Source organism: Geotrypetes seraphini, chromosome 1 (assembly GCF_902459505.1).
Source record: "Geotrypetes seraphini chromosome 1, aGeoSer1.1, whole genome shotgun sequence".
Taxonomy (NCBI): Eukaryota; Metazoa; Chordata; class Amphibia; order Gymnophiona; family Dermophiidae; genus Geotrypetes; species Geotrypetes seraphini.
The window spans coordinates 299545784-299570101 of record NC_047084.1 but is presented as its reverse complement, the minus strand read 5'-3'; the positions used below and the strand labels follow the sequence as shown (position 1 = coordinate 299570101).

General features: G+C 41.2%; 1 protein-coding gene across 5 annotated transcripts in view; it reads left to right on the top strand.

The window, feature by feature from the left end:
• The window catches only part of LOC117364830 (rho-related BTB domain-containing protein 1-like), a 194000-nt gene that overhangs the window by 78694 nt on the left and 90988 nt on the right, over positions 1-24318 (top strand). For all 5 annotated transcript variants that reach the window (XR_004540322.1, XR_004540324.1, XM_033954504.1 and 2 more), the window contains exons 4-6: positions 3846-4031; positions 5146-6200; positions 7898-8016. Coding sequence is in view for 3 of the 5 variants with exons in the window: in XM_033954504.1 (XP_033810395.1) it covers positions 3846-4031; positions 5146-6200; positions 7898-8016 (1360 nt within the window). In the remaining 2 variants the exon portion in view is untranslated. The remainder of the gene's footprint in view (positions 1-3845; positions 4032-5145; positions 6201-7897; positions 8017-24318) is intronic.

Here is a 24318-nt window from a genome sequence, read left to right as displayed (position 1 = left end):
TCCTACAGCTACTGGCAGGCTGGTTTGTGAAAGAAGTTAATGATGCTGAAACTCCTGCGGCCACCGTGATGAACACAGATGAGCCACCTGTTGATCTCCCAGCTGGAGTGGTGGCCGAGGAGTTTAATCACTATGTGACAGTCGATAATGACCCTAGACATCTGCTGATATCACCAGTGCGGAAATCTGCATCAACCTGAGGTAGGCAGCTGGATGCGGGAGGCTCACGTGAACTAATGGGGTAGGAAATGGGGCAGCGAGCAGGATGTTGCTGTTCTGGTGTTTTTACCCTTTGCTATTTTATCTAGTTTTCTTGAATCTGGTATTTTTATCAGTCAGAATGGGAATGTGCCAGGTGATCTTCTCTACAAATTCTCTTATGATCTATAAATAGGTTTCATCATTTAAGCTAAAGTAGTTTTAAGTCTATAATAACTTCTGGTACATGCTCTGGATCCAGATTCAGGGTAAATACCTTTTTTTTTTTTTCAAATTCTTTATTCATTTTTAAACAACCCAATAAAAAGTGCAACCAGTTATAAATAAGTGATACGATAGACAGCACTAATAGCAATCAAATAATAATAAGATAAAATACATTTCACCCCCCCTCCCTCCCACCCATCCTGGATGTGTATGACACTCATTCGGAAATCAAAGGGTGATACTAATGATCAATTCTTGCTAATACTTTGCCAATGGACCCCAGATCTCATTGAATTTATTATAGTGTCCCAATTGTATTGAGTTTATTCTCTCAAACTTATAAAACTGGCACAAGGTTTCCCATCAAAAGTTATAATTTATCCTATCCCATTTTTTCGTAATAAGCTGCATATAAGCTGTCATTATAAGCAGTAATCTATTCTTATTTGCGTCAATTGGACTCTTGGGTAATAAGAGAGTTCCAAATAACACTAGGTCATATGACAATGAAACTTCCAATATCATATTGATTTGACTCCATATGGATCTCCAGAATTTAAGTATCAAGGGACAATAGAACAGCAGATGATCCAGTGTCCCTATATCGAGATGACAATGCCAGCCAGGATAAATACCTTAAGAAATGTGTGGCCTGAATTCATGAGGAGTGTTAGACCTAAGTCTGTCTGCTCTGTAGTCAGTAATTCATGACCTTAGAAAGAAGCTTCCCCCCTTCCCCGCTCCAAAACTCTGGATAGCCAGGATGCTTTTAATCAGAGAAACATATGTCCAGTTTATTTTTGTTAGCTAGGACTGACCTTGGCCTAGGTTTTCCCTGGGGCAATATTCACAACCTTGCCACTTTTGGTACAGAGCATGCACAGCTCTGAACAGGAAACCAGTGTGCTTTGTTATCTATGTGTTATTGCAAGGTTGCTGCTGAATTTTTATATGAAACATCGTTCAAATTCTTTGTTTATTTTACTTGGTTTTCTTTTTGGACTTGAGTATCTGAGAAAGACAGACATGATAGAAGATTTTGAGAAAATGTAATAGGCAGATGGAGAATTTGTCTGAAGGGAATTGGGAGGTGGATCAGAGTGGAACATGAGTAAATGTCATCTTGGCAATGTGGTTTTGTGGTGGTGGTTAAGAAAGGAACATGAGGCTTTCATAATTAATGGTTTACTATACAGATATTGGGATTATATGTTAGAAATTAGAGTTTATTTTTCACTATTTTTGTTTTCAGCTATCAATAACTTTGACTGCAGCTCAACTTTTAAGTTGAATTGAAGGAAATTTTCAATTAGATTTTTCTTAAGGATTATTTTAATGATAGACTTTGTCATTACAGTTGTTAAACAGACTTTTGGATGAATTATTCTTATATTCCCCTTCCTCTTGTGGCTTGGTTCATAGTCTTGTGAATTCAGTTGAGACCTGTTGATTTATTTGTCTGATATTGTCTTCAGTTACAATTATTTTTTGTGAACCTGTTTATCCTGTTTGTCTTGTCTATTTAGATTGTAAGCTCTGTTGAGCAGGGACTTTCTCCTTCGTGATTCTGTACAGCGCTGCATATGTCTGGTAGCTCTCTAGAAATAATTGTTGTTAGTAGTATTTGTAGTGAACCAATCTGATATGAATTTGAAGAGCGGTATAACAAATAAATAAATAAAATTTCTTCGGTATGTGCCTGACGGCAATGGGGCCTAGTTGTCGAAGTTTTGTGTCCTGTCTATATTTTTGGTAACATTTCTTAGGAGCATATTATTTGTACCATTGATGATTATTAAGTGTTATATTTATTGTTAATTTGTTTGGATATATTGTTACACTTATTGTAAATTTGAAAATGAATAAAGAATTAAAAAAAAAAAAAAAAAAGATTCATAATTATTTCAGAATTTCTGTGCCGATCTATCATTGTTTTCAGAAAAATACTGTTTTAGTCTGTGGGTGTAGAAATAGTAATTTTTAAAAGTAATGATAAACAAATGGTCAGACTAGATGGACCATTTTGCCTTTTATCTGCCTTTATGTTTCTATGTAACTGATTAAATGGTAAGGAAAGTGTTTGGTTACATGTGAAATACATTGTGAATGACCCCGAAGGTAATACAGCAGGCTGTGTTACAGAAACCCAGAGGATGGTTGAACATGTAGAGTTAGAGGCTTTCTTCTAGGGCTAGCCTAACTATTAGGCAAGACTAGATGGTTGCTTAGGGCAGCAGCTTCTGAGAAACAGCAAAGAGCAGTTGCAATCAAAGCAAAACAATAAGTCCTGACAACCCAATAACACAAAGAAATGTAAATATGTATTTTTACTTCCTGGAAGGGTAGGCAAGGATTTTATTTTATTTATTTATTTTAATATTTATATACCACTTATAGCCTAAGGGCTCCTTTTACAAAGGTGCGTTAGGGCCTTAACACACGGAATAGCGCGCGCTAAAAACACTAGCACACCTTTGTAAAAGGAGCCCTAAGTGGTTTACATTCAGGTACTCTAGCATTTTTCCCTATCTGTCCCGGTGAGCTCATAATCTGACTAATTTTCCTGGGGCAATTGGGGATTAGTGACTTGCCCAGGGTCACAAGGAGCAGCATGGGATTTGAGCCCATAACCTCAGGGTGCTGAGACTGTGGCTCTAACCACTGGACCACACACTCTCCTAAATGACTTTTGGAAACTACCCTGTTATACTTCATGCCACAGACACCTCTCATACTCCGCTAACAAGAGGGAGAGATCCTTGAGAAAGCAATCTTTTGCGAAACATGTTTGATACTAAATACCCCTAGCTGGATGGAGCAAGATATTTAAGCTTTTTAAGCTAAGTTATGTATAAATATTTAAATAAGTTTATATATAAGCTGTAGCATAATGCGAAGAAAAGTATTTAAAACAATGAAGTAAGAACCAATGACGATCTGATACGTAAAGTTTTGGGACAATGAGAGTTTTTGAGTACTAAGTTGTGTTCCTGAGGTCTGTGAAAACAAGTGAAGTAAATGGAAGAAGTCTATTTAAATTTCCCAGTTGTGATTGAAGAGCGTGTTTTATGATTCTAAAATTGACACCTCTGCCACATGTAACCAGTGTATAAATGACAATTTCACCATGTCCTACATCAGTAGATCGTATTCTAAGATACTACTAGAACTTGAGACATCCAGACTTGAATATCTCCATTCTGATTTGTCCATCTTTTTCTAAGATGCCACTTACATACAAATTCACATATATATATATATATATACACACAACGTTTAATATATATAAGCTTGTTGTCTGGGGGCGGGGGGCAGATAAGAGGCTGAAATTTAATTGTGAGGGGTAGCATAAAGTTGAAGGTACCCAACACTCTTGCACCAGTCTGTTGAAATTCATGATTACATGCTTCTACTTGCAGGTCTGACGTGGTCGTCCTCTGCTTTTCCTTGGCAAATCCCAACTCTCTGCGACATGTGAAGACAATGTGGTACCCTGAAATCAAGCATTTCTGTCCTCGTACACCTATTATCTTGGTAGGGTGTCAGTTGGATTTGCGCTATGCTGACCTTGATGCAGTCAACAGAGCCCGGCGGCCACTGGCTAAGTAAGGCGAGAAACTGAACACTCATAATAATTTGGGGAGGAGGGTGAAACCATACCAGCATTGAACAATAAGAATATGCACATGGTGCTATTCTTTCAGAGAACTGAGAAAAGATAGGGGATTACCTTGGCTGAATCGAGCAGCCACTGAACATGGGTGTGTGACTCAAAAGGAGCTGAGAGGAGTTTATGAGAGGTGTCATGAATTGAAATACATTGATCCATGCATAAGTTAAGTAAACATTTTTCACCAGGCATGCCTTTTAATTTTAATAGCTGACTGAAAATTTTGCACTGTTCTGAACTTCTAAATAGGGGATCTCAGTCCTTTTAAAGTAAAATGAATTACTAATTTAGCTGTGAAGACTAGCCCTCGATACCATTGGTTATGGAAAGGTCAGGCTTGATCAAGGAGGCAGTAACATGTCTTCTCCTGCCTCCAGAAATGGGAGAAAGGGAAGTAGAAGCTGTAGAGAGTTTCTCTCTATCCCTATTGGGGATTACAGGGTATTGGTAAGAGGTTGGTTAGATGACATTTTCCCCTATTTAGAATTCGAGGGAGATAATATATGTTCCTGATTTGGGGTAGCAGTTAAATTTTTTTTAAAAAATTGTATATGAAGAGTTTGGGAGGATTAGGGTTGCAGAACACTTTTACATTTGGGCATGGAGCAAGATGGAAGATTAGGGCTGTAGGTAATGATGGTAGATAAGCCTTAGCCATCCAAATGCAAGTCTGCTGGAAATCACTGTTATCTGTGTAACATATTGTGCCCTAGATTTATCTAGAGTTTGACCTGGTGAAATTTTAGATTAAATTTAGCTGGTATGCCTAGCCAGTTTTCAGACTTTACTGACTAGATCCCTTTTGAAAACTGACCTCAAGAGTTATTGGGTAGCATTGCCACTGTCCCTCATCTTTCCTTCATCTTTTCATCTCTGTTTGCTCTTTCATGACTTATTTCTGTTTTCTGTCCCACTTATTTGTGTCTGTGACTTGTCTCATCTCTTTCTGTATATTTCCGCCATTCATGTCCCATTTTCCAATCTCTATCCCTCATAGATATAACTTGGCAGTAATAACTCATCATGGCTTCTGTTTTGTCTCTTCCTAGGCTTATCAAGCCCACGGATATTCTTCCACCAGAAACTGGGCATGAGGTGGCCAAAGAACTTGGCATTCCGTACTATGAGACTAGTGTTGTAGCCCAGTTTGGTATCAAGGATGTTTTTGACAATGCAATTCGAGCTGCACTCATCTCCAGGAGACATCTGCAGTTCTGGAAATCCCACTTGAAGAAGGTGCAGCGGCCTCTGTTACAGGCTCCATTTCTACCCCCCAAACCACCCCCTCCAATAATTCATGTTCCAGACCCACCACTGAGTGATGGAAGGGGTCCTGCTGCTCTGTTTTGCACACCACTGTGCACGGATGTAGTGTTTATTTTGCAAGATGGGCAGAAAGTTTTTGCTCACAAGGTTTACTTGGCCACCTCCTGCTCCAAATTCTATGACCTCTTCACCTTACCTATAAGCAATAGCAAGGCATCTGTGTACCCTTCCCCAAGTGACTTCAGTTGCAGTAGTGAAGAACAGAGCAACCAGGAACACTTCAGTGGACAGAATAGAACAAAGGAGCCAGCCACCAGGACTAAAAGTTTAGATATTGACAAAGAAATCTTGGAGGAGCACAACTTGCAAAGGATGTCGCAAGTCTCTCTTAGGACTTCCAGAAGCGATGATGCCCTGCAGCATGAAGAGAGGTGGCAGCAGAAAGAGAACATGCCTGGCTGGAACCTTAAACTTGGTGTGGTGGGGCAGAATTTGACAAACTGGGGTCGAGGCTTTGTTAGCATGCAGCTAGAAATGGTGAAGGACCCAGTGACACATCGTGAAAAGCTAATGACTGTTGTCTGCATGGACAGTCTGATTCAAGTGGGCCCACTGCAAGCTGTTCTGGAGTACCTGTATACAGGATGCCTAGACCAGGGGAGAGCAGATCTCATGCAGATAGCCACCATGGCAGAAGTCCTGGAAGTCTTCGATCTTAGGATGATGGTTGCAAATGTACTGAATAAAGAAAGCTTCATGAATCAGGAGATCACCAAGGCCTTCCATGTGCGCCGTGCCAATCGCATCAAGGAGTGCCTGAGCAAAGGCGTGTTCTCAGGTAAGGGGTGTCTGGGGAGTGAGGAAAGAGTTTTGATAACCCATTTTATCACAATGTGCCAGCACATCTGCTATTACTCCTGTTGGCAGACTGATGAATTTTCATGGGAAGCTCATTGGCCCCTCTCCTCAAGGCCAGCCCCAGCCTGCTAAATTTGTATATATGTTAAAAAGGTTGGGATTCTGGTGTGAGGTGGGATGTGTGCGCAGGTCAGGATTATGCACATCCGGACTGAGCAGCACCACTATCATGTGAGACACAGAGAGAGAGAGAGTGATAAATAATAAATTTTGTCATGTTAAAGTTTGTGTTTTTATGCATTTTTCTATTACATTGTTGTTGGCGGTAATTTTTATTATTGCACATTGTCTTGAGTTTTGTGGGAAGGGGAATTTTGATATCGAATAAATAGTACAGAGATTTATAATTGAAGGATTTCTCTGGATAAAATAGTGTTTTGGCCATGGAACTGAGGGCTTTGATTATTTCTCACCCTCATGCTACCAATATTATTCATGACCAGCACTGGAAAATTTTGTTTGCATTGTTAGGGGCATTTTCAGACTTGGGGGTGAGAGAGGAAGACAGGAGATGCATGTTACACATAATCAGACATAGTAACATAGTAAATGACGGCATAGTAAAATACCCGGGTGGTCCATCCAGTCATGCTCCATAAATTAATTTAGTTTAAATGGTCCTTTTTCTTAGATATTTCTGGACCAGAAACCCAGAGCTCTGCCCAGTAGTATGCTTAGGTTCCATCTACTGGAGTCTCCATCAAAGCTCACTCCAGCCCATCTTAACCATCCCAGCCATCGAAGCTCTCCCCAGCCTGTCCTCAACTCAGTACTGGCCTTAGTTCCTTCAATGTATACGAATTATTTTCTGATTAGAGATCCTCTGTGTTCATCCTACATTTTTTTGAGCTCTGTCACCATTTTCCTCTTCACCACCTCTCGGGAGCGCATTCCAGGCATCCATCACCCTCTCCGTAAAGAAGAACTTCCTAACATTACTCTTGAATCTACCAACCCTCAACCTCAAATTATGCCCTCTGGTTTTACCATTTTCCTTTCTCTGGATTTGGTTCTACGTTAATACCTTTGAAGTATTTGAATGTCTGAATCATATCTCCCCTGTCCCTTCTTTCCTCTAGGGTGTGCATATTCAAGGCTTCCAGTCTCTCCTCATACGTCTTCTGGCACAAACATCCTATCATTTTCGTTGCCTTCCTCTGGACCACTTCAAGTTTTTTTATGTCCTTTGCCAGATACGGTCTCCAAAATTGAACACAATACTCCAAGTGGGGCCTCACCATCGACCTGTACAGGGGCATCAACACCTTCTTTCTTCTACTTGTCACATTGTTTCTTCACCTTTAGATCTTCAGACACTATCACCCCTAGGCATGCTGTTTGTGTAGGAAAAGCAAGTACAAATTTTGGGAGGATATTCTCCAGAGCTATAATCGAAGCAGAACTACACATCCAGTTATGCTTTGAATGGTGCAAAGCAAACCCCTTAAGTAAAAGTACCTGTGGAATTTGTTCCTTTGCAAACAGTTTTTATCATTGCTCCCTTATATCTCATTTTCTTCCTGTTTCTTTTACCTGTCATCTTCCTCTGTGTTAACTCTTTTTCTCTTCTCTCATTGATACCTCTTCTGTCTCTTATCTCCCTGTTCCTTCTTGCAGATGTAGTGTTCAGAGTGGATGATGGTAGTGTGCCTGCGCATAAGCCTCTGCTTATCACAAGCTGTGACTGGATGGTGGCCATGTTCCGGGGCTCCTTCAGGGAGAGTTTCACTGAGGAGGTAAGTTGATATTTAGACTGAGATTGCTTCGTTCTCTGGCCTGAATTCTCAACTTAATTAAAAAAAAAAAAGACGAACTTCCTGGAAAGATTGTTTCTCAAATTCTTGAAATATGTTGAGACTCAGTAGACATTTTCACTATGGAGGCAATTTTGAATAGTTAATATTCCTCCTCTTTCACGAAGTGTTTTTTCTTACCGGTCGCAGTGGTAAAAGTTCCGACGTTCATAGGAATTCTATGAGCGTTGGAGCTTTAACCATTGCGGCCGGTGATTTAAAAAACGCTAACACGGCTTCATAAAAGGTGAGAATTGTTTGCAATATATGCAAATGCTTCTAGCCTACACAGGCTACAGTAAATTTTCAACCACATATGTGGTTTCCCATTGAAAACTGGCCAGCATAAAATATGCTCAAAATTAGAATGTAAGATGTGTCCTACTGAATCAGAGTTGTCCTCCATCAAATTCAGCATCGTGGATCACTACAAAGGCATTTTAATGTTCTCACATTTTTATTTTTCCTGCCTTTTCAAATAATAATAATCTGTTTGCTTTTTTGACTGCTGCCACACTCAGCTGAGAATTTAAATATACAGTATTCAGTCATATAACTGAGGTGTAATAGAGAATGACATGGGGACAAATTTTTCCCAGTCCCCGCAGGAACTCATTTTCCCGACCTGTTCCGGCGAGTTCTTTTCCTGCAAGCTCCATCCTCAAGTGCACAAGCCTCAAACACTTTAAAATCATAAGTGTTCGAGGCTTGTGTGGTTAAGGCAGAGCTTACAGGAATGGGACAGGGACAGTGGCAAAACTCATGAAGACAGGGTGGGAAAATGAGTTCCCACAGGGACGGGGAAAAATTTGTCCCCGTGTCATTCTCTAATGTGCAAGTCAGTGCATCTGAAGTTTTATCAATGTTTTAGAAAATAATCTGCTAACATAGAGCCTGTTCTAAAATACTGGAGAAATGAATATTTACATAAACATCTAGTTTAGAACAATTAAAATATATCTATATATCTATGAGGTCAATGCCAGTACATAACCCAGTTATGTTGTACAGTGGTAGTATAACTGGGTACGTGCCAGCACATAACTGGTTATCTCTGCGACATAAGAAATATAACCAGATACATCTTTTGTTACTTCAACATAGTTGTCTTTTATTTTAATTTTGTTTATTTTTATAAATATCCAGGATAGGGTGGGTGGGGGGATATCTTTTGGTTTATTTCTTGATTAAATTGTTGGATGGGAGGAAAGGGATATTTTTCTTCTGCATTGTTATTGATGGAATTTATGTGCTTAAGTTGATTATTAATGTCTGTATAATTCCTGGCACTTTGTATTAGTTTTGAAAATTAATAAAGATTTAAATAAAAGAAAAAAAAAAGAAATATAACCAGATATTATCTTGATGCTGTCCTTGATAGGTTTCCTTTCCCACTTTGGTATTTGGAGGGGGGTGTTAACCCCTTCAGTCCCTTCCCTGTAGTACTGCTCAATAATCTCACTTTTTCAAGGCTGCTTTTAACTTCTAACTCTTACTTGCAACATTCTAATGTCTGTTTTATTATTCCCTCTGTGATAAATTCCCTAACCCCCTATTTGTCCCATTTGTCTGTTTTGATTAGATTGTAAGCTCTATTGAGCATGGATTGTCTCTTATATGTTTAATGTACAGTGCTCTAGAAATGATAAGAAGTAGTAGCAGCTGTTTACCAAATCCTAAATGTGCTTGGTAGCTTGTATAACTCCAATGATGTTCTACTCCTGGCGGAATTCTGCACAACTCTCCATCCGTGCAGAATTCTAAACCTACCATCTCCCACATCATTTCCTGCCCTCTCACTGTATTAGAGCCTTCTCTCCTTCCTGCTCCTGACGTGACCAAGACCACCCCGCCTCCCTCTTATGGATCCAGCATTTCTTTTCCTACGTGTGGTCATTCCAAGCAGCAGAGGCAACACTGTAAACAGACTGCTTGCAGATGGCCCTGCCAGGGTCTCTCCTTTGCTGCATTGTCTGTCTGTGATGTCATTTCCTGGAGGTAGAAGACACAGCAGAGAAGGAGGCCCTGGTGGAGCTGGCCAGAAGAAGCTTGTTCACAGCGTTGCCTCTGACAGCCAGCCATTTCAGCTGCTTTGGGAGGGCTGTGAGTAAGAAAGAAGATAACAGACCTGCAGGGAGAGGAGAGATAGAGGCCAGATTTTTTTTTTTTGGGGGGGGGGGGGGAATGAGAGAGGCCAGACCTGGGTGGGCATGGATGCTGGATCTGCAAGAGGGGGGAGGGAGAGAGAGAAAGAGTAATTCAGACCAGAAAAGGGGGTTGAGAAGGGAGGAAGAGATGTTTGGCCAGTGGTAATGGGAGAAAGAGATGCCAGACCATGAGGAAAGGGGAGAGGATTCGGGGTACAAGTGAAAGAAATGCTGGTGTGAATAGAGCTTTTAGAGAGCCATGACAACTCCAAGATCCTTTTGTTAGGTGGTGACTTTTTATCTGGAGTCTAGAATCTTGTACCTTTACCATAAGTTAAATTATTTTTACCTATGTGCACTTGTCTACATTAATTGTATCTGCCTTTTAGATGCACAGTCTCCCTGTCCCCCTGAAACTCTGCTTGTGATGTAACAACTTTAAATTATTCAATGTTATCTGCAAATGTGATACCTCCATTATTGTTCCCTTTTCCAGATCATTTTTAAGTGTTTTAAAAAAAGCACCAGCCTTAATACAGATCTCTGCGGCACTCCACTGTTCACCTTTCCTCATTAAGACAACTGATCATTTAGTCCTATTCTGTGTTTCTGGTCTCTTAGCCAGTTCCCAGTCAACAATAAGACATTGCCTCATATCCTATGACTTTTAATTTTTTTCAGAAGTCTCTCATGAAGGCTTTACAAATACCTTTTGAAAATCCAGGTGCATCATGGATCAGTGTCTGTCAACCTTGTGGCCAGGAGTAGAGGAGTAGCTTAATGGCCAGTGCAGTGAACTGAGATCCTGGGGAACTGGGTTCAATTCCTGCTGCAGCTCCTTGTGACCCTAGGCAAACCAATTAACCCTCTATTGCATCAGGTACAAAAAAAAAAAACTTAGATTGTGAGCCTACTTGGTATAGAGAAAGTATCTGCATATAATGGCCCGGATTCTATAAACGGCGTCCCAATTGTAGGCAGCGGTAGGCGTCCTACTGCTGTCTAACCAGCCAATCGGGACACACATTTTTAGGAAAAAAAGCTTCTGAGGCAGGCCACCTATGTGGAGGGGCCTTAGGCACAGGCCACCCTATGGGTAGGGCCTTAAGCGCCTGGGCCAATCAGGCCTTAGACCTCTCCCCAGTGCATCCCACAGTGCACTGGGAAAGGACAGGCCCACCTCATTTCAACAGAGATGGGCTGCCGGACGGACGGAGGGAAGACCCATCCAGCTGGCCATTGTAACAGGTTAGGGAGGGTGTGGGGGAATTAGGAGTAGTTCTGGGGGAGTCTGGGTGGAGGGGCCGTTCTATCTACGGGGGTGGGTCCAGCAGGAGGGATTGGGCATCCCTCCTGCCGGTGATCTATGGGGGGGGGGTTGGGGAGTTTCTGGCAGAAGGGATTGGGCACCCTTCTGCCAGAGATCTACAGGGGGGGTTCCGGCAGGAAGGATTGGGCACCCTCCTGCCGGTGATCTGCAGGGGGGTTCTGGCAGGAGGGATTGGGCACCTTCTTGCTGCGTCCATTCAGGGGAATGGAGGGAACTGGCGGCCGCAATCACAGCTGCTAAACTTATTGCAGCAGGGAGATCCCTTAGTGGCCGCGTCTACTCACAACCTGGGTTCACTTCAGGTTGCCTTAGGCTCGATTCTATATAGGACGCCCGTCAGCTTCTGAGACCGGGCATCCTATACAGAATGTGAGCCAATGTGTACAGTGCTGCATACAATTACAAAAAGAAAAATAAATTAGTACTAGTAGTGGCCATGATCCCATTTGCATGAGCACAGAAAGGCAAGGGCAGTGGTGACTTTATGGCAAGCTTGCCCTGACCTCCAGGTTGAGAAGCCCTGTTATGGAAAATCTTTTAGAAGCCTTAGACAGCATATGCATATGTAATCGTTAGCATTGTAAATTACAATTAAGTCTACATATGTTGCCTAATGCTACCAGAAATGCCAAGAAATCCTGGCCCTGTCAAATGATTCATGGGTCAATAGACCTTGCTGCATTATCGTCTACAATTCAGAACATCACTATTCACATATGGAGATGGCCTGGAATATACAGGTTTGAGGGAATCTATGTATAGTTGTGAAAATTTCTAAGTTGGCTTTTGCACGTTCTGTAAAGTACTTGTTGTGGCCACTAGTATAGTAAGGAGGGGGGAGGGGGACAGACCTTCATGAGTGCCAGCACTGCTCCTCTTCCCCATCCCCATGCAGCTTTCTCTGCCCCCTGTACCTCTTCAAATCTTTGTTGGCTGCAAGCAGCATCTCTTATCTGCTGCTCACGCCGGCCTCATCATTCTCTCTGATGTCACTTCCTGTTTGCAGGGACTAGGAAGTGATATCAGAGGGAAGGATGAGGCTGGTGTGAGCAGCACGTAAGAGATGCTACTCGTGGCTGGTAAAAGTTTGAAGTATGGGGTGGGGGGGTGAGGGGAAAGATGCATGGGGGGAGGGGACACAGCGCGGCTATACTTGGCACCTTCACCCCAGTTGCAAGTTTCCCTCAATATGCAACTGGTTGTGACCAGGGCTTGAAAAGAATGAGTGAGGGTTAATTGTGCAATAGGACTTTCCTCCAAGAGTTTAATGTTCCTGAAAAACAATACAAATATTAAAATCATTCACAAAATACAATGCTCAACATACATGCTAAGGCAGGTTGGCAAGATATCTTTAACATGTATAGGGATGGAAATTGGGCAGAGCATGAGTAGGCTCATAATATATATGCATGTTTTCAAATACTGTATTTATGTGTAAAGTACATATTAATACTTGCTCTCAAGCAGGCATAATGTTCCCGTTGAATGTAGGCAGCATTGCTGTTGGATTGGTTCTCATATTTTATAAAGCCATGCCTTCCTACTCATTTACCCTTTTAAAACCAATAGGAAATATTTTTTCATTCAACAAATAGTTAAGCTCTGGAACTCATTGTCAGAGGGTGCAATAACAAGGGTTAATGCAACTGGTTTTAAAATAAGATTTGGACAATTTCTGGAGGAAAAGTCCATAGTCTGCTATTGAGACAGACATGGGGGAAGCCACTGCTTGCCCTGGGATCAGTAGCATGGAATGTTGCTACAGTTAAAACACCGCATCTAGACAGCAGACTTTTCGATCATTTCCTTGATTTCATTTTCAGTTTTATGAGCATTGTTCTCTTTTTACTCTTTTCACTTCCTGCTCATATTTTTCCATTGCTTCAGTCTCCATCATGCTCATTGTACCTTGGATGTCTAGGCCGTTAGGGCAGATAACTTTTTTTCAGTCAAAAAAATCATCCAAGTTAGAAACATCTAAATGCACACCACTTAGATGTAGGAGGCCACATAGACACCCCAGCAGAGCAATAGGGCACCTGCTGTGAACATCACAAAAAGGATGTCGTATGTACATCTCAACATAACCCCCTTATAATTTAGAGTGAGTCCCCACAACTCCCCTAATATCTACAGTACTCACCTGTCTACCATCCTAGTAGCTCTTATGCCTGCAGGTGGCACCTCTATATATGCAATAGAATAGGGTTTTGGTGGCCTCACACTTTCTACCATAAATGTAATAATAATAATAACTTTATTCTTGTATACCGCAATACCATGGAAGTTCAATGCGGTTAACAATAGAAGAGACTGTACATTTACAGCGAAGTTACATATTACAGCGTTGTTACATTTACAGCGGTGTTACATATATGGCAGTGAAAAGGCATATACTAAAGAAGAGACTGTACGTTTACAGCGATGTTACATATTATAATGGTGTTACATTTACAGCGATGTTAAATATATGGCCATGAAAAGGCATATACTATGGAGGCCTGAAGGGCCATTAGATAAAAACAGAGATTGGGTAAGAGTGGCCATAAGTGGCTTGATAAGGAGGGCGAAGTCAGAGGGAATGGAGGCATTTCGAGGTCGGGAGGGTGCAGGGAAGGCAGAGTTGGCGGAATTTGTCGAATAGGTAGGTTTTTAGTGACTTCCTGAACAGGTGGTAGGGCGGAGAGTTGGAGATGAGGGCGGTTAGGCAAATGTTCCATTTGCCCGCTTGGAATGCTAGGGTTCTATCAATGAATCTCTTGTAGAGGCAGCCTTTTAGGGAGGGAAAGGTGAATAAGTGGGCGTTTCGTGTGCGAGAGGGGCCTGCTATTTCAAGGTGCTCAGACAGGTAAATTGGGGAAGAGCCAGTTAGAGTTTTGAAATAGAGGCAGGCGAACTTAAAGATGATCCTTGCCTCTACTGGAAGCCAGTGGAGTTTGGTGTAGTAGGGGCTAACATGGTCGTATTTTTTGAGATCGTAAATGAGGCGGACGGCCGCATTTTGGACTATTCTTAGACGTTTGATGGTATTTTTATAGGTTCCAAGGTAAATAATGTTGCAGTAGTCTAATATGCTTAATACCAGAGATTGAACGAGTAGTCGGAAGGCTTGGTGGTCGAAGTAACGTTTGATGGTGCGCAGTTTCCAGAGGGTACAGAAACATTTTTTCACCTGGGCACTGGTATGGTCATCGAAGGTCAGGGTGCGGTCCAGGATGACTCCAAGGATTTTTATGGTGGGTAGGATAGGGCAGTGGTTCCCAACCCTGTCCTGGAGGAACACCAGGCCAATTGGGTTTTCAGGCTAGCCCTAATGAATATGCATGAAGCAAATTTGCATGCCTATCACTTCCATCATATGCAAATCTCTCTCATGCATATTCATTAGGGCTAGCCTGAAAACCCAATTGGCCTGGTGTTCCTCCAGGACAGGGTTGGGAATCACTGGGATAGGGTAAGCTAGCCCATTCAATTTGAGGGAAGTGTTTGTTAATTTATGGTTGGGACTCGCTAGGAAAATTTTGGTTTTTTCAGAGTTCAGTTTTAATTTGAATTTTGAGGTCCATAGTTCTAACTTGGTGAGGATAGAAGAGATGAGTTGTTCCGTTTCTAGAGTGAGTGAGGTAATGGGAACAATGATGGTGATGATGTCGTCTGCATATATGAACGATTTTAGGTTTGAGTCTGCTAGGGTTCGTGCCAGAGGGGCCAAGTAAATATTGAATAGGGAGGGGGATAGGGGAGAGCCTTGTGGTTAGAGGGGCTTATGTGCCTGGGTCCTCCTCTCTATGGTTTACTAGCCCACCCACTAGACTTTTTTAAGACACCTGTGTGTTACTCTACTAGGCTTTCCCACAGAAGATGTTGCTGTTCTAGAGACAGGTATGTACTTTTTTTTCAGAAATTTGGGAGGGTAGGAGGGGGTAATGAGTACTGGAGGTGGGTTGAAGGGTCATGTTTACTTATCTCCCATGAGCATCTGGTCAGTTTAGGGACCTTTGTGGCACTTAGATGCTTTTAAAACAGGTCTAGGGGAAAATGTTTTATGTTCCATATAGGACGTCCTGTGAATGCTCTAATTATCTCTGCAACATGTCCAAGTTTAAGACGCCCCCTAAGCCCAGCCCTAGCACACCTCCTAACATGCCCCATTAAACTCTGGACGCACAGCAGCTAGATGTCCAGAAAAACAGGATTTGAAAATCGGCCCTTGGATGGCCCAACAATTAGGACAGCCAAGTGCCGACTTGGACGCTTTTTTGGACGTTTTAAAGTTTTGATTATGCCACTAATTACGGTATAAATAAATATTTCTATGTACGTTTTTATATTGTAAGCCGCTTAGTTATAGGTGGGGTATAAAATTTAAAAATAAAAAATAGCCCGCCTGTTTTGTATTCTTTGCATTCCTTTAGCTTGACATTGGGGTCCTGAGCCTTCTGGTAAATCTGGCTGGATTTGATCACTCCTTGTTTGGATTTTGTAGCTGGAGTTGGGGGAAAGCACAGAGGTCCAATTTTGGGGCAGGAACTACAGTAGTTTCAAAAGCAGTGTTTTCAAATAAACATGACTTAGTAAATGAAATAATTGTTCTCTTGCTTCTTCCCATCAAAATGTCAGTAAAGCTTTACAGAAGCTCATGTCCCTACCCCCAGTTATTAAGAAGGGTGAGGTATAACCACTTCCCCATCCATTTCTTTTGAATAGACCCTCATGTTTCAGGAAAGGGAGAAGGCAGCATAGATGAATGTGTTTTGGATTGGAGCGGTGGAGGGCTCCTCTCCAGTAAACCATTCCTATTTACTGGTCAGGTGCCCTCTGCTTCACCAACCTAATCACATTCATTTGTGTTTAACTGTTGCCTGGATCTTGCAGGAGCATATTTTTCCCTAAGTTCATTTTCTATCAACTCTGCAAACCAGGCAGCTTTGGGTCAAGTTTCAAGTTTATTAAAATTTTTGATTAATCGCTTTGTCTTTTTTTCAAAGCGATGAACATACATATATATAAATAGAAATAATTAATATTACAATATAAAAAATAAAAATTAAGACATTAATTATACATAACCTTAAAAATTAATTTAAAAGAGAATAAAAAAATCCTAAATACATATTTAACAAAACATGAGTAAAAGGAGCAGGGGATAAGAACTACAAAATATAATAAAAGAAGGTTGGGGAAAAACATAAGGTGGGAAAATTTGTTGTTTTTTTTTTTTTTTTTTTAAATTATTAAATTATTGTGATCCAGATTATAAGTTATTAATCAAAGGCGTCTTTAAAAAGGAACGTTTTTAAATTAATCTTGACTTTTTCAATATCATGCTCTTTTCTTAGGTAGATTGGCAAGGAATTCCACATTTGTGGTGCAGTAACAGAAAAGATAAATTGTCTTCTAGTATTTATAATTTTAAGAGATGGAATTGTCAATAAATGCTGTTCGTTAGACCGCAATATTCTATTTGTGGAATAGGGAATCAGTGTTTTATAGATAAAAGCAGGAGTTTTAAAAAGCATTGCTTTAAAGGTAAGTAGACATATTTTATATGTTATTCTATGGGTTACTGGGTTGACTAAAGATTTCTCGGCAATGGAAGTGGATGTCTCATGCCTCACCCAGCTAGCCAGTGACATCCAGACAGTATAGAGTGGGTGGACCCTGGTTGGTTGGCAGGCAGGTAGACTTATGTCTGGGCTCCAGGCCAGTTGGAGTTTCTGCTTTGGGTGGAAGGGAGGTGGGGTGAATTAGAACTGCTGGTACTTGTGATTTAGATAAATGAGAGTATCAGAAATAGACATTCACAAGGACTTCAAACTGGCAAAGCAAATATGATTTCAAGAGGGTTAGAGAAGTGATTGGGCTTATTGAGCCTGGGAATGGGGGAGATAAGAGAAGCATGAGAAGTGGCCTACATGTTGACACTTGTGCTAAGTTCAGGTCTTGCTCCAGAGAGAATGCTCCAGCCTGTGACTCCCCATTTCAGTGCTGTGCACACTTGGCTTCATACAAGACACACACATGTAAGTATAAACTCACATACAAAGGAGCTGGAATCTTCCTAAGTACTATTAAGCTAATGAAAAAAATGCTTTATTTATTTAATTTTCTATACACCGTTCTCCCAGGAGAGCTCAGAACAGTTTATATGAATTTATTCAGGTACTCAAGCATTTTACCCTGTCTGTCCTGGGGGGGCTCACAATCTAGCTAATGTACCTGGGGCAATGGGGGGATTAAGTGACTTGCCCAGGGTCATAAGGAGCAGCATGGATTTGAACCCACAACCCCAGGATGCTAAGGCTGTAGTTTTAACCACTGCGCCACACTCTACCTAAATAAGAGGCCAGTTCAGAATAGACTTTAATCTGTACATTCAGATGGCAAAGACCTATTGGCTCTAGTACTGTATAAATGTTGATACACAAAGTTTTACCTGCTCTCTACCCAAACTACATACCATAGAACACCTATACACAGATCATATAAAAGTAGGTGCACAATTTTTCCATTTATGCGCTCTTCTTGTATGTGTGTAGTCATTGCAGTCTTATAAATTTACTTTTTTGTGTATATTGCCTTATAATTGGAATTTAGATCACTATTCAACCAAGAACACTACTTAGTGCTGGTCCAGTCTATTATGCTTGCCCAGTTGGATTACTGTAATTCTGTTTATGCGGGTATCAAGCAGGGCAGTCTAAAACGCATGGATGTTAGTGCAGGGGCGACATGGTTGCAGAAGCCCAAGCTTTTTAGGAATCGGATAGTAGCGTTTTGCATACCTTGGAGACAGGAGAGTGTTTTTGTGGGTAAGCCCACTAGTAGAGCATTGCAGTAATCTAAGCGGGATAGTACAAACACATATAGTAGCTGGGCAAAATCGCTTTCTGAGAAATAAGCATGGATGCACTTTAGTTGGCGGAGGTAATAGAAGGATGATGACACTAATTTTGATACATGGTCTGAGAGGTTTGAGTCAAGAATCACTACTAGGATGCAGATGTTGTCTTTGGCTGTAAGGGTGTCATTTCCCCAAGAGAGAGATGGGCGGGGGTATGCGCAGGCATTCTTATGTATCCAGAGAAGTTCCGTTTTAGATGCATTGAGTTGTAGTTTATTTGCAGTCATCCAGTTTTTTATTTCTGTTAGGCAGCAGTAAAGTTTTTTTATTTGTGCATCTCGGTATTGACTTAGGGGAAGGTAGAGCTGTATGTCGTCTGCGTACGAGTGTATTTTGATTTGATATTTTTTTGCGATGTCGAGTACTGGTGTGACATATAAGTTGAAGAGGAGTGGAGATAATAATGCACCCTGGGACACTCCGAAGTCGAGAGGTTTTGGTTCCAATAAGGAGGATTCCAATAGTACTTTCTGAGATCTTTCGTTTAAGAAGGAGGAGAACCATGTCAATGCGACATCACGGATTCCGATAGAGTGTAGTCTGGATAGGAGGATTGAATGATCGATAGTATTAAAGGCAGCGCTCAGGTCTAGTAGGATCAGCAGTGCGTCTTTCCTCTCATCAAGAATTTTCCAGCAGTCATCTACGATGTCTAGAAGCACCGTTTCTGTGCTGTGGTGCTTCCGGAATCCTGATTGGAAGTTTGATAAGGTGACGTTTGTTTCCATGAATTCTCGTAGTACTATCTTTTCTAGTATTTTTGAGATAAATGGGAGATTTGAGACTGGTCTGTAGCTGCTTGGATTGTCTGGGTCCATGGTGGGTTTTTTAAGGAGTGGTCTTACTACATCAGATTTCCACATCTGTGGTATTATGCCTGATTGTAGGGATTTGTTAATTAAAGGTAAGATGGAGTTCAGGAAAATTCACTGGTGGCTAGAAATGTGGTGGGTGGGCATGGGTCCAGGATTGATGTGGGGTGTAAGGAGGCTATTGTACTTTTTAGGTCAATTGATGGAAACTGGTTTGAAGCTGTTTAGAGTTTCTGTCTTGTGTAGGTTGTTTTGTATAGTTTTCAGGGTGCTTGGTAGAGCTTTGGCTTCTAGGTCTAAGGATTCTCGTATCTTTGATATCTTGTCATGTAAGAAATTTTAGAGGGATTCACTTTCTAGGTTTGATTTTTGGATGCAGTGTGATCCTTGGGAGGAGGTGAAAGTTTTTTGACAGTGAGAAAATGGCCTTTGATCTGTTTGGGATTTTGGACATTAGGTTTGTGAAATATGCCTTTTTAGTTTCGAGTGATGCTAGTTTATATTCTTTCAAGAGGCTTTTCCAGGTGGATTTGTCCTCGCCGTTGTGCATTTTGCACCATGTTTTTTCTGTGAATCAGGGAGAAGAGAAAGATCTTGTGTTTGTTTTGACTTTTTTGACTCTTGCCAATTTCTCGTACAGTGACTTTATGCCAGAATGCCATGTCTGTGCCTTTTCCTCTAGTGAGTTGGTTGTGGAACTTGTGTTTAGGTCTATTTTGGAGATGCCTGTGGAAAAATTGTGAAGGTTAACTATCTTTGGGTCAAATGTGGTTGTTTTTTGTGAAGCTGGATTTTTTATTGGCCCTTTGGTCTTGACGTATAGGTTGAATGAGATTGCATGGTGGTCAGTCCTAGGTATCTGAATGTTTGTCAGTGGAGTTGCTTTAGAGGTGAGGTACGGGCCTTTAGAAGTGAAGATCAGGTCTAGAGTGTTCCCTGAGGAATGAGTGGGGGAGTGGACTTGTTGGATGAAACCCAGGTCGGACAGTGTCTTTGTGAATTCCCTTGGTGCACCAGTGATTTCTGGGTATTCCGAAAAGTTAAAGTCTCCTAAGATGATAATTTGTTTGTGGTTGACTGAGAGATCGCTTATAATAGTTATTAGTTCTTCAAGTACAGACATTGAGGAGGAGGGGGCTCTGTAGATTAGTATGAATATGTTTTTTTGTCATGGCTTATTGAGCAAATGACACCATCCAGGCCTTCTCATGAGATGGAGTTTATATGTGTTGGGTTTAATTTGGATTTTATGATAGCTGCAACCCCACCCCCTTTTTTATAGGGCGGGAACATGCCAGTGCTTGGTAACCTTGAGGGCAAAGAGCACCCAGTGTGGCCCCGTCATTGTCTTTTAGCCATGTTTCAGTTACTAATAGGAGATCCAATCTGTTGTCTATTATGGCATCTAGAAGGATGAGGTCTTTGCCATTTACAGATCTGGCATTAACTAGAGCTACTGCGATGGAGTTTGTTTTGGGTAATTCTGTGTTTGTTGGAATTTTTATGAGGTTGGGGGTTCTGACTGCTATTTGTCTCATGTGAAAATGGTTTGTCAGGTCTCCATAGCGGCCCTGGCCTGTGATAACAGGGATGTGGAAAGCCATTATGGAAGTATAAGTGTGATGGCTGAGATGGGGCCCGGTGAATTTGACTGTCTGGGGGTCTTGTGGGGTTCTGGCATGGTTTAGGCCTGGCCCTGCTTGGTCCGCACGAAGGCCACACAACAGGCCCCTCCGGCGGGGTAGGCCCGCCTACTCAGCAGCCCTTTAACGGGCTGAAGAAAGATGGCTGGCTCCGGGGAGAAAAGGGTGGGGCTTCCCACCAAAGAAAAAAGTATCCGGTGGATCTGCTCGGTGCCTTCTTTCCCCTCACTGTGCTGAAGATGCAGGCAGGAGTTACAAAGCCCTTTAAAGGGCTGAAGCAAGACGGCTGGCTCCAGAATATATATGGCTGGCTCTGAGCATATATATATAAAAATTGTCACATTTGATGCACGTTATTAATTCATGTTAAATGCGTGGTTATTTTTAAAGGAAGTGTGGATTATTTTGTGTTTGTTCGTTTCCCTTCTCACATATATTAACTTCAGTTACTTCAATTTTTTTAGTGACTTGGTCTGCTTGTTTTTCCATGCAGAACTATTTCAGCTCTATGACATTTGAGGGCTTCTTTATATGACCAGCTTGCTTCAGGTCTTATCACATCATACCAATAGGATTTAACTTGAGACTTTGTCTTAACCAGTCCAAAACACAAAATCTCTGCATCTTCATCCATTTTATAGAAGATGTATTTGACTGTATAGGGCCATTATCTTGCTGCTTGATGCACTTTCATGGAAATGACAAGATGTTCTCTTTTAGAATTACATAAGAACATAAGAATTTCCATCTCCGGATCAGACCCTGGGTCCATCAAGTCCGGTGATCCGCACATTCGGAGGCCCTGCCAGTTCTACCCTGGCATAATTTTAGTCCCCGTATCACTGTATGCTTCTCATGGGAGATGTGCATCTAATATACCCTTACCCGTATCACTCTATGCCACTCTTAAGGAGATGTGCATCTAGTTTACCCTTAAATCCTAGAATGGTGGATTCTGCAATTACTTCCTCTGGGAAAGCATTTTCTGATATGAAGTAGTATTTGTGGTTTCATTAGTCAAGGCAAGCTGTCCATGTTCCAATATAGGCAGTCCCTGAGTTACAGACACCTGACTTAAGTATGACTCGTACTTAAGAACGCGGTTGTGGCTTCATTTGATTTCACTGAGCAGTATTTCCAGTGTCATAGACTCCTACACTTCTCCTGCAGCAGATTCAGGAATGATGCATAACCACATTAAGTACAGTGTATGGTTGTGCATGCTGTACCTTAGAGGGAACACTGGACAGTGGGCCCTTTTGTCAGCTGGGAGCAGAGGTAAGCAGCAAGAATCTTAAAATCTACAGGTTCTGAGTTACATACAAATCCGACTTAAGAACAGCTTTAAAAATGTAACTCGTTCTTAACCCGGAGACTGCCTGTATAACAAAGTAGCTCATGTATCAAAAGTCAGTGCAAATGGTGTTTATGGGAGGATGGCAAGAAGGAATCTCATTCTGACTTATCAAGCATGCTGGTGGAAATATCTGGGTGTGGGCTGCTTTGTTGCTGGCTTATTAAAGTGTTTTGACAAGACATAATATGAGCTGTTTGTGCAGGAAAGCCCTAAATGCCACAGAACTACAGTATAGCAATTCTATATGGAAGAATGGGTTAAAGGACTAAGGAACGGTTATAGAAAGCATTTAATTGAAGTTATTGCTGCTCACAAAGGAGCTACCAGTGACTGGATGAAGAGTTCACAGTCTTTCACACAGAACCTTTTGTTGAATAAATAATCAAAATACAGTAAAACCTTGGTTTGTGAGCATAATTTGTTCCAGAAGCATGCTTGTAATCCAAAGTACTCTTATATCAAAGCGAATTTCCCCATAGGAAATAATGGAAACTCGGACGATTTCGTTCCACAGCCCAAAACTTTAATATAAAATACTAAGGGCTCCTTTTACAAAGGTGCGCTGGAGGTTTAGAGCGCGCACTGGCCGCTACCGCCTCCTTTTAAGCGGGCGGTAATTTTTCGGCTTGCACGCACTATAGCGCGTGCTAATCTTGTGCGTGCGCTAAAAACGCTAGCACACCTTTGTAAAAGGAGCCCTATACGGACTTGCTCATTTAGAACAGTCACTACACTCCTGCAGTGTCATAGAGAGAAGAACCATCAGCTCAGTTATGATGTGTGTATACTGTATGTACTTGTATTGCAAGACATTGCTTGTATATCAAGTTAAAATTTAATCAAATGTTTTGCTTGTCTTGCAAAACACTTGCAAACCAAGTTACTTGCAATCCAAGGTTTTACTGTATGTCTTTCCTTCTCTGAGTCCATTATTTAAAGGGGTATCGTTTGCAAAATTTAGTTGTAACACTTTTATTGAACCAACAAATAAAAATACATAGAACAGAGTGACCAGGTTCAATAGTTTTTTGCACATAATTCCTTGACACCTTCATCCCCCCCATCCCCTTCCTCCAAAATGTTTCCCTCCCTCCACCATCTACAACAAAGAGATAAGTGGGCTAGGGCCTAGGTTTTTTTGACCCCCCCACCAGTCATCTTTAATCACCCCTTCCTCCCCCCTTTTCATCCATCTTAAAAAAACAGTAAAAACAAAACACCTCAGAAAGAGGTTCCGGTCAGTAACCAACAGTATCACACCATATGGGATTACATGTTAAATAAAAATAAGCTTCTCCCAGTCAGAGTCAAATGTATATAGCAGTCCTGAATTTCCAAAAGCTTTTGTTTCCATTTAGGAGATCCTTATACTTCCCTTATCTCCCAAATAAGCAACAAATGAATTTGATTCCTTGTTGTTCAGTCAGCAATCCAGGATTGTAAAATTCATTTCCTTGCTATTAGGCATAGTTTCCTTAAAAAAAAGTCTTCCCCATATTTTTCCTTCTAAAGGCCCCCCAATTTGTCTAGAAGCAACTGTTCAAGTGATTCCTTGACCTAAATGCCCCCAAGATATGCCAAATATCTAATTATGATAAATCAAAAACGTTGAATTTGAAGGCAAAACCACAATGAGTTGTCCAAAGGCCTCATGTAACTTTCATTAGTAAGTAAGTGTTTGAAAGTAAAATGTCCTTTCTCTTTTCCTGAATTAAAACATAATTCATGTACCAAGTGGTTTACCTGTTTATTCTTCCTTGTCATACTTTCAGAAATGAGAAAAGCCTAGATAGAAAATAATACATACTTTCCTACCTATCCTTTGCCTATTCAGCATTCTAATTTCCAGTTGGTGGTATATCAACTTGGAGACTTCTGAAGTTAAATTGTGTTTAATTGCAGATCATCCTGGAGGTGTTCTGTCTTAGCACTGAATGTAAATTCCACAAGTCTGCTTATTCTTACCCTCAATTGTACCAAGGTGTCCCAGGCTATCATTTTATACCCTGTAATAGAGAAAAATTCTGTTGCTGGAACTCGTTTAGAAGA